Source organism: Tursiops truncatus, chromosome 16, assembly GCF_011762595.2.
Source record: "Tursiops truncatus isolate mTurTru1 chromosome 16, mTurTru1.mat.Y, whole genome shotgun sequence".
NCBI lineage: Eukaryota > Metazoa > Chordata > Mammalia > Artiodactyla > Delphinidae > Tursiops > Tursiops truncatus.
Window position 1 is genome coordinate 55,616,770 of NC_047049.1, and position 14,384 is coordinate 55,631,153.

At 46.3% G+C, this 14,384-nt stretch overlaps 1 protein-coding gene across 9 annotated transcripts in view; it reads left to right on the forward strand.

The window, feature by feature from the left end:
* KCNMA1 (potassium calcium-activated channel subfamily M alpha 1) overlaps positions 1–14,384 on the forward strand; it is a 736,798-nt gene that overhangs the window by 597,079 nt on the left and 125,335 nt on the right. For all 9 annotated transcript variants that reach the window (XM_073793410.1, XM_073793411.1, XM_033841924.2 and 6 more), the window contains exons 17-18: positions 81–167; positions 6,735–6,811. In XM_073793410.1, coding sequence (XP_073649511.1) covers positions 81–167; positions 6,735–6,811 — 164 coding nt within the window. The remainder of the gene's footprint in view (positions 1–80; positions 168–6,734; positions 6,812–14,384) is intronic.

Genomic DNA, 14,384 nt, shown 5'->3' on the forward strand with positions numbered 1-14,384 from the left:
GGTGTAGCCTTCAAGGTTTTCTTCTTCAGAACACGACCTCACAGCTATGTCTTCTTTGTTTGTTTTTGTTCACTGAGCAGTATATTAATTAATCCTGGAAACCACCTTAAGATCCAAGAAGGTACTTTAGGATTTTTCATCGCAAGCGATGCCAAAGAAGTTAAAAGGTAAGAGTTTATTTTCACTTGCCTTCCTTTTTGGCTCAGACCTATGTATCTCCATCCACTGAGATATGCTTTCAGTGTGTACCGGGCCCTAACCCCAAAGCTTCTTAACATGTCTATGGGCATCAGAGGGTGCTGAATCTTAGGAAGAAGAGACTGTGCTTTCAAATGCTTCCATGGATTCCTCTTCACACAGTCAGCTCCACACCTTTGAATTAGAATAATAACATTTTAGACCTAGGAGGCCCTAGATACCTGCTCTTCCATTTTCAATGGGAGGAAAGTGAGTCCCAGGGAGCCTAAGTGATCAACCTGGTTCTTGATGACCCAGAACAACACAACACAGGATAACCGGCCCCTTGTCTAGTGCTTTTTACTTAATAGTATCCAGGCAGATTTACTCGAGAATTAACCGTTTTCTACTTTAAGTGCCACATGGAATCTCAAAAGGTTTGGATTAATTTCAGATGAAATACTAAACCGGCTGTATTTTTATTGGTGGCCTTCTAGGTAAGTGGCTGAAGTTGTCAGGTTCACTTCTTAAGCCTCTGTAGGTACAGCCCAGGATTTCAGTGGCCTCAGTGTTTCATGACACTCTTATTAGTATCCTCAAACTGGCCTCAGTGTTTCATGACACTCTTATTATTATCCTCAAACTTGTTTAAAGCAGCCCAGGAAGTCATAGGGTTTTTTGATTCTAGCCTGCGAACTAGGAAAACTTACTAGTAGAAAATGTGACTCAGATGGTCAGACAGGTCACTCAGCTCAACAACGTTACATAAAATCTTTTAAATAAATGATGAATTGTCAAGATCTATCATTTTTGTATAAGCCTATTGTCTTCATTCCGTGAGCTCCTCCTCAAAGCCAGGCCTGTGCTAGGTGATCTGTGTTCTTTAATGCTACTCCTCAGAATAACCTGGTGAGGTAGGTCTTCTAAAGCTCTTCAGGCTTTGGTTTCCTCATCTGTGAAATTGAGGCAAATGATTTGTTCAAGGCCATGCAGCATGTAAGCAAGTGGCAGAGCCCAATTAGAGCTGGTCTTTCTTTTTCTAAAACCCACGTTTTCGACCACACTTAATAATACTAGCAAATTCTTACGCAGAGTTCAGTGTGCGCCTGCACTGTTCTACGAACCAGGTACCAGGTGTTGATGAACTCATTTAATCCTCTCGACAACCTCAGACAGGTACCATTACTAGTCCCGTTTACATGCGAGGAAACTGAGGCACAGGTTGGTTAACTAACCCGCCCAAAGCTACACTACTAGTGTAAAGTCAGGATTTAAAACCAGGAAGTCCCGTTCCAGAGCTTATGTTCTTAATTATTTATTTGCCAAGAGGTGAGCCTGCCACGCTGAGTACAGACCTGTGAGATTTGATAACTGACACTTATTTTCTTCTTCACCCACTCTTACAAACTAGCCATACTAGTTATAGAAGCTTTTAGGACAAAATGGGGTGCAGAAGCAAAAAAAAAATCCTTGAGATGGAGGAATCTAATGATTTAAATTTACTTCTGGAAATTGGGAAAGGATTGCCGTTATTCAGGTGTGGAAGAGGAAAACCTCCTCGTCTAGTTCCTGGATCCTCACCTTTTCCAGGAGTACCCCTGAAACTGGGGTCACCTGAGAGAGGAAAGTGAGGGTAAATGAGACTGAAGCCCCTCCAGGTCTTCTGGGAGAGAAGGTTGTGCCCCCGTCCAAACCACGAGGCACAAAAGCTGGAAACAGCATCTCAGCACCACGTATGGGGGCTGGGAGCACAGCGGCACCATCGATCACATGTACCTCCCAGATAGCAAATATAATATGAAGCTCCCATTTGTGTAATTCTATTTCCTGTTGCATCTCTCACTAATGAATGTCACAAATACCAGGCAGTCCAAAAAACAAATTACCTCCTATATTAGGGAGTGCAGTATGTCTCATTTCAGTGCTTTATGGTATTCACAAATACATGCTGACACAATCAGCCTCAACACCAGCCTGTAATTTTCCATGGTGTGTGATGTGTCAAGAGCAAATGCTGTCAGTTAGGGGATTTCGAATAGATGAAGACTGCGGGAAACCACAGAAAGGACATCGGAGGTTTGAAGGAAACTAAACAGGTTTTGTAAAAATGGAAAAGTAGATTATGATGATCTAGTATTGAGTTTTCACCCTCTGCTGCAAAAAGGCAACGGAAAAAGTTAATGGATTGTAGCTCAGAGAAACTTTCAGATGCAGTGTTTTAGGAAAAGAGGAGTGAAAGCCTCCAAGCGTTCTCATACTCCCTTCATTTATCAAATGTGTGTAGGTCACTCACTTCTGAGACCACTGTGTATTAGGTGCCAGGGAAGCAGTGGTGAACAGTGGGGAGAAGATGCTGCTCTCATGGGCTCACGTTCTGTGGGGGAGAGAACTGCAGTTTTGTTTATTCGTGGTGCAAAGAATTAATGCAGCTGCCACTGGTTTAGATTGGAGGTAAGTGACGGCTGCTCTGAGGGAGAAAGATTTGAGCAGAGATGGAGGTGATGGGCAAAGAATCCATCACACAGGGATCAGAAGGGAAGAGGAGACACGGTGGGAACAATTTTGTCATGTTCAGGGAACCTAGGGGAAGAAAGTGGGCTAGATGAGGTTAGAGGGAAAGGCAGGAGCTCGTTTCCATAGGACTTCTTACAGAGGTTGTATTAGTATAAAATGGAGTCATGGGTGGTTTTCAGCTGGGGGTGATGTAGTCTGATCTGTGTTATTAAGAGGTGTTTCCATCTGCGTGGTAGAGGATAGGATGTAGTAGGGTGGGAGAGGAGGCCAACAGACTCACGGACTAGTTCAGGTGGGACATGATAGCTTGTGCTAGATTGGTGAGTGGAGGTGGAGAGAAGTAAGAGCAATTCAGGATATATTTTAGATAGTCTGTAGGACCCACTGATGAACTGGATGTAAGAAGTGAGGGGAAGAAGAGAAATTGAAAATGGAGCCTAGATTTGGAGCTTATGCAGTTGGGGGGATGGCGGCCCCATCTTACTGAGATGGGGAAGACTGGGGAAAGAGCAAGTTTGAGGTGGTAGGAAATCAAGAATTCTATCTGGACTAGGATAAGCAGGCAGTACGTACTAAACATGCACATGGAGATGTCATAGAGCCAGCGGGACCTGAGATTCTGGCATTCTGGGAAAAGGTGAGGGCTGGAGATGGAAATTTGGGTGCTGTATCAGTGAGGGTCCTGGCGAGAAACAGATGACACACTTAAATGGGAAAAGGGAGGAGAGTTTTATGAAGGAGCCATATAAAGCTGTGGGCAGAGAGTTAAGGGAAACGAACAAGGGATGGCAAAGCACCCCAGAGCTAGCAACAGAGGGCAGCCACTCTCAGCCCTGGATCTGCAGACTCAAGGGGAAGGAGGGCTGTCAGAACCCGGAGAGAGAGATTGTAGTGAAGGAAAGGCTGCCTGGCGGGAGCCGTGTCCTTCAGTAGGGAAATGGCACTACTACCATTTCACGACCACCCTCCAGTCTCCTGCTGTCCCCTCCCATTGGCCAAACAACAGGAGAACCCGAGGACAAGGAGATCCTAAAGGCCAGCCTTGCAGGATGCAGTTATGGTCTTGATGCTGCATGGGGCCAGGTCACCAGCTGTTTGGAGAAGGGGTGGGAGGAGAGCGAGCGGTGAGGAGGGTAGAGAGGATTGACATGGGAGGAGAAGGTACGGGGGGTGGGGGGGTATCCCGAAGAGTGTGAAAAGGCCCCCAGAATCCACAGCCATGGATTTCAAGTGAGATCAGTCAGCAGAGAGGCATGTCCTTTCCCCAGCAATGCTCAGCTGCTTGGGTGCCGGTGTGCAGTAGGGCGGGGCTTTGCCAGGTGAGCGTGAGAGGCAGAGATGCATGGGGAAGAGAATGGTGCCTGCAGAGAAGTACCACCTGGCAAAAATCAGCTGGAGCTTAGGCACTCTGCTCCCTTCAGCTGGGGGGCCGGGGGTGGTGTCTCTAGGTCACCACTCATTAACTTTACCTGTCTGGCCCTTCGAATATTTCACTTTCAGAATCCAGCTTTAATTCATGAAGTAATCATACTTTGTCTTTTCAATAGTCTCTTCAGACTCATCATCCTCTCACTATCTCTTTAGTAAAGATGTGTTAAGACCTTGGACTCTGGCACTAGACTGTGTGGATTTGAATCCTGGCTCTGCCACTCCTAGCTGTGTGCCCTTGGGCAGGCCACTTACCCTCTCTGTGCTTCAGTCTCCTTATCTGTAAAACAGAGATAATAGTATCTCCTTCAAAGGATTGTTCGAGGATCAAATATGTTAATGCTTATAAAATGCTTAGAACAGCTCCTGGCCTATAATCTGTGCTCTATAAATGCTAGCTGTTATTTTTGTTACAATTATTATTATGTGTAGCATCAAATGGGGGAGAAAATGGCCAAAGGAAGTGGAAGCAAAATCACTTCCTCCTTTCCTGTCCTTCCCCTTTCAGGGCAGGTCATCACTGATTGCGTTCTTAGCCACATTGTCACTCAGACAGTCAGCTACCTTTCCTTTTTTGCAAGATGGATAAGAACTGGCATTTAAGTAGTGGATGAGCTGATAGGGTGGGAAGAACTTTGGGCTTGGATTTAGAAGTCCTGGAGTCGGCCAAGGTCCAGACAGAATGACTTTGGGCAGGTCACAACAACCTCCTCGATTTACAGATGAGGAAGGACGGTGAGTCCCAGGGACTTTGACTGCAAGGTCTGCAAGACCTCTCCCAGATCGCAGAGTCTTAATGTTGGTTCCCAACCAGTGCCAGCCATAAGTGAAGTCCTGTGACTTCACTTCACATAAGTGAAGTCCTCTTGGTTCCAAAAAGGAACCAAGAATAAAACGGTCAAGAATTGTGTTTATTTCTTTATAGCCCAGGTCAAGGAAAGACTATGTTTATCCCTGGCCTTCAGTTGCATGTTGGGAATGGTGAAGGTGGTGAGCCAAGGATTTTGTTAATGCCCTTATCCAGAGGGCTGTTCCAATGAATTTTATCACAGTATCCCCCAGTTTTGAAAGGACATAGGCCCCCAGTGCGATTCTTCTAGGCCCTGTGCATTTTATTTTGTTCCATTTATTCCTGTGCATTTTATTTTTAATTAATTAATTAACGTATTTATTTATTTATTTTTGGCTGCATTGGGTCTTCGTTGCTGGGCGCGGGCTTTCTCTAGTTGCAGCGAGCGGGATCTACTCTTCATTGTGGTGCGCGGGCTTCTCATTGCGGTGGCTTCTCCTGTTGTAGAGCATGGGCTCTAGAGCACAGGCTCAGTAGTTGTGGCACACGGGCTTAGTTGCTCCACGGCATGAGGGATCTTCCCGGACCAGGGATCGAACCTGTGTCCCCTGCACTGGCAGGCAGATTCTTAACCACTGTGCCACCAGGGAAGTCCCTATTCCTGTGCATTTTAAATAGTGCTCCGGGGCTTCCCTGGTGGCGCAGTGGTTGAGAATCTGCCTGCCAGTGCAGGGGACACGGGTTCGAGTCCTGGTCTGGGAAGGTCCCACATGCCACGGAGCAACTAGGCCCGTGCACCACAACCACTGAGCCTGCGCGTCTGGAGCCTGTGCTCCACAACAAGAGAGGCCGCGACAGTGAGAGGCCCACGCACCGCGATGAAGAGCGGCCCCCGCTCGCCACAACTAGAGAAAGCCCTCGCACAGAAACGAAGACCCAACACAGCCGAAAATAAATAAATAAATAAATAAATAGTGCTCCAATGACCTTGTTTTGTCTCATCCAGAATATCTCCGACACGGCCAACAGACCTTGTAATCATATATTAACATTTGAGTCACAGGAGAGGATTTTCTTGTTGGTTACTTCCTCTGGGTCTCCTTCTATCCAGCCCAATCCTATAATACCCTCTGCCCACCCCATCCAAAGGGTCACATGAGCTGTGCTCCTTAGTAAGAAGAAAACCTTCAGTGATGATGTGTTCTCAGGCCTGGATGGTATGGGAGTGAGTCCAGCCAGTTTGGGAGTAAATACGGGCTATGATACCCCAGAAGGAATTTGACAGAGGGCCCCTTTGACTTTCCCTTTCCACCTTCCTCCTCAACCTCTCTCGCTCTGGCTGACAAGAGAAGGTGCTTTCCAAGTGAGTAGGCTAATATTTTTATTTGACTGAGGAATGTCACCCTTGTGCCCCTTTAATACCTATTTGACCAGACCGTGAGGATGTCGAAGATGTATTTAACTTCCCGCCAAGGGCCCAGAGCTGGCTGCCCATGTGTTCTGACGAGCAGCATTTAGAGCTGTTCTCCAAAATGAAAGAGGAGCGAGCAGATGTGGTGTGTCACGTCAGCAATCTCTCTCCCAGCTCCTTTTCAAATAAAAGTTTATGAAGAGAAGCACTAACTCAAATCGCAGAATCCTATGTTTGAAATAAATGGTCTCGCAACAAACATTTCCGTCTGTAAATGTCTAAACCTTTCAGAAGATTAAAGGAAATTAGTGCTGGCGTGTTTCATTAATTTGGCACCATGGTGGAGGAAATGTGGTCCTCATTTCACTTGGGTGGATTATGAATCGTGTCAGTTTTTCCATTCTTTTCCTCCAGGGCATTTTTTTACTGCAAGGCCTGTCATGATGACATCACGGATCCCAAAAGAATAAAAAAATGTGGCTGCAAACGGCGTAAGTAGTGTTTCTTTCCCCCTTCCCTCCCTCTTTCCTTCCTTTTTTCCCCAAATTCATTTCCCTTCTCCTTTTCCTTTTAAAGAAACACTAAACATCAAGCGCGTTCTTGAATACGTTTATGTTTCACCCTGCAGTTTAAAGAGACATGAAATTAATACCTGTCCTCACTTGATCAGAGCAGAGGATGGAAAATCACCACCATCAACACCTCGGCGTGAGCCTCATGCCTAATCCCCACTTCTTGACTCTGAAGGGATGCCTAGGTAGATGTGTCCAGTCAAACAGAGCAAACGCAGTGTATGAGAAGGAGGGCAGCCAAGGCCCTGGAGGAGGGAGTGGTTTTGCATAGTGATTTCCGGTGGATGGGAGGCTGTCAAGTGTAAAGATGGCCGTGCTAGGGCTGACGGGAAACTGGGTCTGAGGATTCGGTCTCCCAAATGGGAGCTGACTCTCTTTGCATTTGGGATTCCTGCCAGTTTGGGTACCAAAGGCCAGAGTTTTCAATTGTGATACCCTCAGACTGGCCCAAGGAAGGAACTTGGTCATCACCAATGGGCTTTATTTGCCATTGCCCCGGTGACCAGCCTCAAACACCATTGCTCTTTGGGGTAGACTAGATTGGGCTTGATAGCTCCTGACGTATCGTCTCAGACTCCTTACAAAGCAGCTTGCCACTGGGACTTCTTGAGAAAGATATGGTAAATCAGGAATGGTGGATGGTGAGCTCTCGAAAAACTGGGGCTTAAAGTGGGGTTTGCAGTCGTTCTGTTGCATTGCCTAATAGAATTTGTTCACAGCCCTGGAGAAAACAACGATAGTGATGCCTTCCTTCCCATGGTGATTTAATGTTTCCAGAGCTCTTTATGATCATTATTTTTGTTGTTCCTCCCCATAACCCTGCGTATCTGGCAGGTGGTGTTATTAATCCCATTTTACAAAAAGAGGAAACTGAGGCTCCAAGTTTCGTGGGAGGATGAGATGGCTGAGGGTCACACAGATCCAACAGACAGGGGTTCAGGCTCACCCGAAGGCTTCTCTTGGTGCCGTGCCCTCGTCTTTTTTCTAAGAGAGAAGAAGGTCAAGGTGGGTGAAATTGGGTCTGATGAGTAAGAACCCAACTATAAAGGGTCACCCCATAAAATACTTTTCTCAAGCACACACCAGACAGAAGAGCACCATTCCTGAGGTACGCTGACCAGAGCAAGAGGTTCTTTCACAGAAGCCGTAAAGGGGAGCACAGGAAATACAAAATCGGTGAGACATAAACACCACTCTGCTGGAGCATGGAGGAGGCCCTCAGCCTCATGGGCAGATACCCAGAGAAGCACTCTTGGTCTAGAGCAGTCTCTGTAGAAATCTTCTTGGGCTGGTTCCCAAGCTTGGGGCAGCTTAGGTCCACTGTTCTGCTCCCCCTTCTCCACTGACTTAACACACATGGCCCCCTCCACCCAGCTCTGACACCTCACCAGAATGAGTATCCATACGTCAGGACAGGAACCTCTAACTTCTTGGGGCCTAAGAACTCTCCAGTTCCGACAACCTACCAGGAAGAGCGTCCAAGGGCCTATAAAGGCACAGAACAAACTCACTCCCCAACCAATCCCCCAAACTCCGTAACTCAAAAGACCCTTCTCACCAGGCAGTGCTCCCGGCCCAGCTCAGTTATCTGTAAACACAGAAACACAGCTCAGCTGACCAGGCATCACCCAGCTCACTCCCATCAGAAGGAACACAACATCCCAAGGCAGAAGTACATGAGAGAGAGTAACAAATGCAAGAGGATGAACCCATGTCAGAAAACACTTGTAGTGGAGAGGGTTGGGGAGTGTAGGAGAGTATTGAGGCCCATGACCCTTGACATCACCCAGCTCACTCCCATCAGAAGGAACACAACATCCCAAGGCAGAAGTACATGAGAGAGTAACAAATGCAAGAGGATGAACCCATGTCAGAAAACACTTGTAGTGGAGAGGGTTGGGGAGTGTAGGAGAGTATTGAGGCCCATGACCCTTGACCAGATACTTGCCGGAGAACCTGGCCCCGTGGGGCTATCAGTGAAATGACAAGGCTACTTTCACGTGGCGATCAGTCATTCGCATGTGTTCGAGTGCCTTCTTTGTGCAAGGCGCTATTCTGGGTGCTAGGGATGGAGCAGTGAACGAGATAGGCCCTGCCCTCCCGAAGCCTTCACTCTAGTGAATGGAGGCAAGCAATGATCACAGCAATAATTAAATGCCTTCAGACAGAGACAAGTGCTCTGAAGAGAGAGGAGACTGCCTGAGGGTGTGAGGGACCTGGTAGGGTTGCTGCTTTAGCTAGAGAGGTCTGGAAGACCTCCTTTGAGAGGTGACACTGAAGCTGAGACTCAGTCCAGGTAGACAGAAGAGCAAGGGCAAAGGTAGGGATAAGTTAGTGGTGTTTGAGGTAAGGCAGGAAGGCCAGTGGGGCTGGTGGGATTGGGGAGAGGGTGGTAGGAGACGAGGTCAAAAAGGCAGGCAGGGGCCATGGGAAGAAACGGGGTTTTGGTGTTACGATAAATACAGCCATTGGAAGAGTTTAAACAAGTTAATGACATCATCAGTTCTTATTTTAAAGGGTCTCCCTGGTGACTGGACAGAGAACAGGCTCTAGGGAGGCATGAGTGGAAATGGCAGGAGGAAGAGTGAGCATCTCTGACTCCTGCTCTGATGCTGGAATGTTCCTCACAGGGCACTATCTATAGTAGAACCCAGCAGACTGATTTTTAAGTCCCTAGAAATGAGGATTTGGCCTCTAGGATATTTTTCCATCTTGGTTCCAGGCAAACAAACGGCAGCTGACTTTAACTTCGTCCTGGAGAGAGAGGCACGTAATTGTTTGAAATAATTCTGCTCTCCTCATTACCTTTAACGTTGGTTCAGCTAGTGAATCGAATGATCTCCCATCCTGCGCAGCACAGATTGCTACAAAAGGACTGTCCCTGCAAAGCCAAGCCAGTGTGACAGGGCCTTGATCTCTCCCTCTGCACCCCTCTCCCCTCCGTGGGCTCCTTGTCTCATAGACGCCCTCGGCTGTGAGGTTAATGTTTGATACCAATCAGAATTGTCCAAATATCATTCTTCCTCATTAAAAGGTCATAGCCTGTGTTACAGAGGGTGGGTTGCGGATGTGTATGTGTAAATTGTGGTTCGAATAAAACGAATGATTAAACATGAACGTCCTAGGGCATACCAGGCAGGTTAGGAAATTGGTGAAGATAGATTTTGTTTGCAAAGAAACTTTTGTTAGAAGTAGAGCTAGAATTATTAATAATGCGGGGCAGGGGGGTTCCTGCCTTTGAATGCACGTTGCCTGGTGCCCTAAGTTGGAGAGGGCAGCTGACCCATAGTCAGCTGCCCAAACCTGTTAGGCCAGGTATTAATAATTCACCCTGGAATGATAAGTTTCCGGGAGGGCAGAGCTGAGGACATCAGTGGTCTTTATCTACAGTTTTCTAACCCTCCCCTCCCAACCTGGCTTTTCCCTTTCCAAATAACCCTCCACCCAGCCCCCAACCTCCCCATTCACCTTCATTCAACAGCCTTAAACATCTCGCGTCATACTATCTGGAGAAATGTCAAGTGTGCACACCCCATTTTTGGAAATTCTCTGGTAGTATAGTTTAACTTTTGCATTTTTTCCCATTTCTTCATAGTTCTCCATCAAGGAAGAGTGTCAAACTCAGCTGTCTGGCCAAGGAGCAAGTTCTCAGAATCTACTATTTACCTATTTTCTTTTTTCTGTATAACAAACCCAGTCTAATGATTTACATTTTCTCCCCCAGCCTCTAAATATTTGCCAAAAGGTGGACTCCTAGGGGACAAGTCATGTCTAAATTGCTGTGTTTGAAGGAATTTTCTTTAACTTTTAATCATTGACATATTTGTGATTTATTTTCTTTCTCTTTGCTGCCTTGGAATACTGCCCCTACTCTATTTTAACTGCACACTGGTAGTGATATATTGTGAGTAAAACGGGTTCCCAGCAGCCCGGAATCCAGTTCCCCCTGTCTTTCTCTAGAAGAGAAACTTCTTTTATTTTCTGTGCAGTTGCAGTTTCTTTTTTCTTTTGGTATTTATGTTGCATGTAGCAGTGACATCATACCCCAACTCGGTCTGCAGAGTAGCCTGGAGCTGGAGAACCCTGCGAGCAGGGAACCCCTCTCTGTTCATCCACCCTCCCCCCCACCCAACCCCCGCCAGCCTCTTGTCAGCTTCTGGCGCTGTCTTATTTTTCCACTTGAAAATAAGACCTTAACAACAGTGTTTCTCTTGAAGGCCTTGTCTCAGGACCTTTAGGGGACACTGAGTCAGCTGAGGTAATTACCACTAGCTCTAGATGCTTCGTCAATTGGGGTTCATTGTCATGCTTGCCTTTGATAAATTATACTTGGTCTCCTCTGCTATTAAGCTTGAATCCCTCTCCTGACGGAAACACATATGCTACATATATATTCCCACGTTGTGATATATATGATATGTACCAGTACTTTATATGTAAAAATGTACATTTTTATATATAAGCGTAGAGATATTTTATAGAGAGAGTGATGTATTTATTACACCATATGTGCCTCTCTATACGAGAAAGCGCTTGAGAGAGAATTAATTGGACACCCAGCTTTGGGACTGTAAGTATCTAAATTGCCTTACTGGAGACGAGTAAGTTCTACAGTGGTAATTATTTCCTGTAGTCTATGAAGCACCTTGCTTTAAAATGAAATTTCTCCCTCGGTAATACCCGCTAGGACATACCTAGTTCCTCTGTGGGTGTCAGGCATCTTGCAGGATCCATTTACTTGTTTAAGGAAGAGAAAGATGGCTTGAAGAGAACACTCCATTTCATTAATGAGCTATGTAGAAGCCAGAATGAGTAAATACAAGTCTCTGAGCCCCTGAATTACTCCAGGAATAGGACCGTCTCTCCCAGCAAGATGTGGCCATTGACGAGGAGCTCGCAGGCCAGTATTTCTGTGTGTGACTTAGAGCAGTGCTGCTTTCAGCGGCACCAGCAATGAGCATCCGTCTTTACTCACCTACGAGAGACCCAAGCTGTAGACCAGTCTAGCGGCCCTGGAGTTTGCAGGAGATGTCTCCGCACCTGGTCCTCTCCTGCTCCTTTGCAGAAGAAGAGGCAAGTTGGTCATCTGGTTTGGGCTAGTCTTCACAGTTGGAGGGTACGGAATGCTCAACGTACCAACAAAACAAAACAATGACCTTCTTCGGTTCAGAGCAAAATTCTGCCCAAATTGACTCCATGGCTCCCTTTATCTGCAGAACACCTTGAAAAATGACTTCAGGGCATGAACCGCTTTCCTACCTGCAGAGCTGCCTACTGTATCTAATGATCTTTCAGAACTGGAGGGAAACCGTGATGTCAATCAACAAACAACTCTCGTGCCAAATTCCTCTGTCTTCTCCAGCCACAATATGGTATTGAGGGAGGGTCAGCTAGTTCGGTGTGCTCTCTGCTGCTGACATTAACCAGCTTTTTCTTTCCCTTCTTTCCGTTCTTGGAAAACCACCTGAAAGGTCTTTCTCCTTCCTCCAGAAGCTAATCAGAGGAATTTTGCTAAGTGAAGACATCATTCCCCATTTATAGGACCTGAAAGAACGCTCTTGGATTCCCACTGTCCCATCAAACAAATGCCTTCACCATTCACCTCGGTGGACTTTTTCTTCCATGGATATTTTAACTTAAAATTTTGTTGCTGCCGAGAATATGAAGAGCAGCTCCAGAGTCAAGGCTTGGAAATAAGCCTTCCTTCATTGGGTTGATTTTAAACAGGAAGTTGCAATCTGACAAGTGTCTGTGAATTGAATGGCAGGGTTTTTTTTTTCTTCTGCCCCAGTCTTGTCTTGAATTGCTCCATTTGAAACCTAAAATATTTTTTCCCCAGCAGTTGGGAAATGTCACCTGAGCTTTTCAGTTCAGCACTGCTTTTCCTGCCGCTTCCATCCCACCCTGGAAATTAAGATTCTACAGTTGGAAACTGGCTGACAGTTTGGTTGCTGGTGCAGGAGGCAGATGGAGCCGAGAGCAGGATAGAGTCCAGCTCCCTCCTCCATTCCAGGCTTGGCTCCGAAGGGCTAACCAGCAGAGAACCTGAACTTGACAACCCTTTGTCAGTTTGACACAAGGAAAGAGCAGTAACTAAGCTACATCGACAGCAGCCCCTTCTCTACAGGTTTTCTTTCTCATGATTGAGACCTTTGAATATATAAGAAAAGTTGTCCAAGAGTACGTCTGAGAAATCTTCCAGTTCTCAGTCTTCCAGTAAATGGCTTTGATGAAGTCCATGAGGGAAACGCTTTTATTTTGTCTCTACAAATAGCACTAGGAAGTCATAATGGAAACATTGGATGAATATCCACTTCGTCGTGGGGAAGGCAAGCACATAAAAGCTTTTCCTCAAACTGTAAAACTTCTAGGGCAGAGTTCTTGGAGGAGAAAGGTGAGACCCAGGGTCTTGGCAACTGCATAAGCTCTTTGCATCTGTGGCGCCAGTCCAAGAACAAGAACCTGATGATGTGGGCCAAGGAGAAAACTGAGTCTGCAGAGGCTTCTGTTTCTGCCTTCTCCGAGTTAAGTTGGCCAGTGGGGGCAATTAATTGAGCGTAAAGTTCCAAGAGTACTAAGATGGAATGACAAGTAGCTGCAGCATTAACACCGCTGAGAGACACACTCTCGTCTGTTCCCTGTCTCAGGAAGCTACAGCAGGGCTTTAAGGAGACCCAGCCAGCTGGTGCTGTGAAGGGGTCCTTCTCTGCGGACCGCGGCTGCAGAGCCGATGTGCTTGCAAGTTGCCACTTTTGACCACTCTAGGACCATGTTCTAGAACCTCTCTCGCCTTAATCTCCGCTCTTTCCTAAACTTCTGCTGTGCATTGGGAGAAGCCATTGAATTGAAATGACACTGCACGTTTCAATTCTTAAGAGGCACACAGCGTCCTCTCCCAGCTAGTTCAGGTGATCTGTTAACTAGCTGCTCTTCCACACAGAGCCACTAGATGTCCTCACAGATCTACTTAGTATTACCATTGAGCGCCTGGGGAAAACTCCCTTTCTGAGGATTGAGATTGAGGAAGTCATTGAGTGACTCCATAGAAAAGAAAATCAGCAAACACCAGAGGAGAGAGGGTACTTCATGTGGCCAGGGAGTAGATAGGAAACTTACTTCTGTTTTAAATAAATACTGAAACTTTCAAAATTGCTCCTTGAAACCTAACCTTGGGAGTTTTAAGCGGCACTCTGATATCTGAAATTAACCTTCGAACCTACATCAGCTCTAGAAAAGGAAACAATCATGGAGACGTGGAAATAAAATACCGGTGGTTCTGGCTATCCACAATTCACTGAAACGAAACTGAAGGATTAGGAAGCAGAGAGCGTCGAGGGGGATGAGGGATGGTATTTTCCGAAGTCGGAGGTCCACGACTTAATTTTGATATAATTTTATTTTACAACTTGAGAGTATAATTTTACACACAGAGTATCCACTTCTCCTGGAACAGCTACCACCAGAGAGGCAAATCCTCACCCATTTTTAGTTA